Source organism: Camelina sativa, chromosome 19, assembly GCF_000633955.1.
Source record: "Camelina sativa cultivar DH55 chromosome 19, Cs, whole genome shotgun sequence".
In the NCBI taxonomy this organism is placed as follows: Eukaryota; Viridiplantae; Streptophyta; class Magnoliopsida; order Brassicales; family Brassicaceae; genus Camelina; species Camelina sativa.
Window position 1 is genome coordinate 2,471,612 of NC_025703.1, and position 908 is coordinate 2,472,519.

The 908-nt window shown below is 38.1% G+C and overlaps 1 protein-coding gene across 2 annotated transcripts in view; it reads right to left on the reverse strand.

Annotated features, from left to right (window-relative positions):
• LOC104764293 (protein trichome birefringence-like 10) overlaps nucleotides 273–908 on the reverse strand; it is a 3,471-nt gene continuing 2,835 nt past the window's right edge. For both annotated transcript variants that reach the window (XM_010487791.2, XM_010487792.2), the window contains exon 4: nucleotides 273–872. In XM_010487791.2, the coding sequence (XP_010486093.1) occupies nucleotides 482–872 (391 nt within the window). In that variant the 3' untranslated portion in view covers nucleotides 273–481. The remainder of the gene's footprint in view (nucleotides 873–908) is intronic.

The following is a 908-nucleotide window of genomic DNA, read 5'->3' on the forward strand; positions in this document are numbered from 1 at the left end:
GAAGATTACCAGACACAGATCAGCATGTTCCTGACAGTATCCATCTTTGTTCTTGTAATCGTTTCACATCTTCTCAATGTTTCAGACCAAAGCAAATCATGTAAAAGCTAAAAGCAACAGACCAAAAATGTATAAAAAATATTTCTGTGGATTCTGTAAAATTTACAGTTTTTGGGTTAGGCCCAAAACTAAAATTTTGTTTTTGGTCTCTTCCGCTGTAAGGTAGAAAAAACAGAGAAACTAATGTTTTTGGTCACTCAATCTTATATGTATTAACTTTCGGAAAATAATTTGAGATGTATTTTATCTTTACAACCATAGATTAAGATTATCCACCTAATTACATATCCCCACCCAATTAATCTAATCACTTGATCAAAAAAATCTCAAACCCTTTTTGATCTTTGAGCTCAGCATCTTCAAAAGAAAATGCCAACTTCAGAAGAAACAAGAGCTTGCTGTTGCCTTATTCTGTCCGGCGTCATGACATTGTAACATTTCCTGTACTAGTCGCTTCTTCGACTCTTCTAGACGAAGAAGAAGCTTCTTGTTTCATAAACAACGCATAGAAGAGCTCATTCCACGAGTCAGGAACACCGGGAAGGCACCAGTGGCTACAGTCTTGGCGATGAAGTGGTGCAGGACCATGCGAACCGAGATAGTAGAGCGAAGGGTGACCATCTTTTCTTTGAGAAGCCATTGTCGTTATATTCAACACTTTCATTTTAACAGTCTCTGATCTGTTTGAGTAATGTGACAACACATCTCCCAGGATCTTTAACTGTTCCCATGTCTCTGAAGAAACTAATGAGGTTCTAATCTCAGGCAATGTCTCCATGTGACATGTTCCTCCTGTTTTCCAATCTCCTCCCCTGTTTCATACAATGACACAGACGAGTTCAAACTAA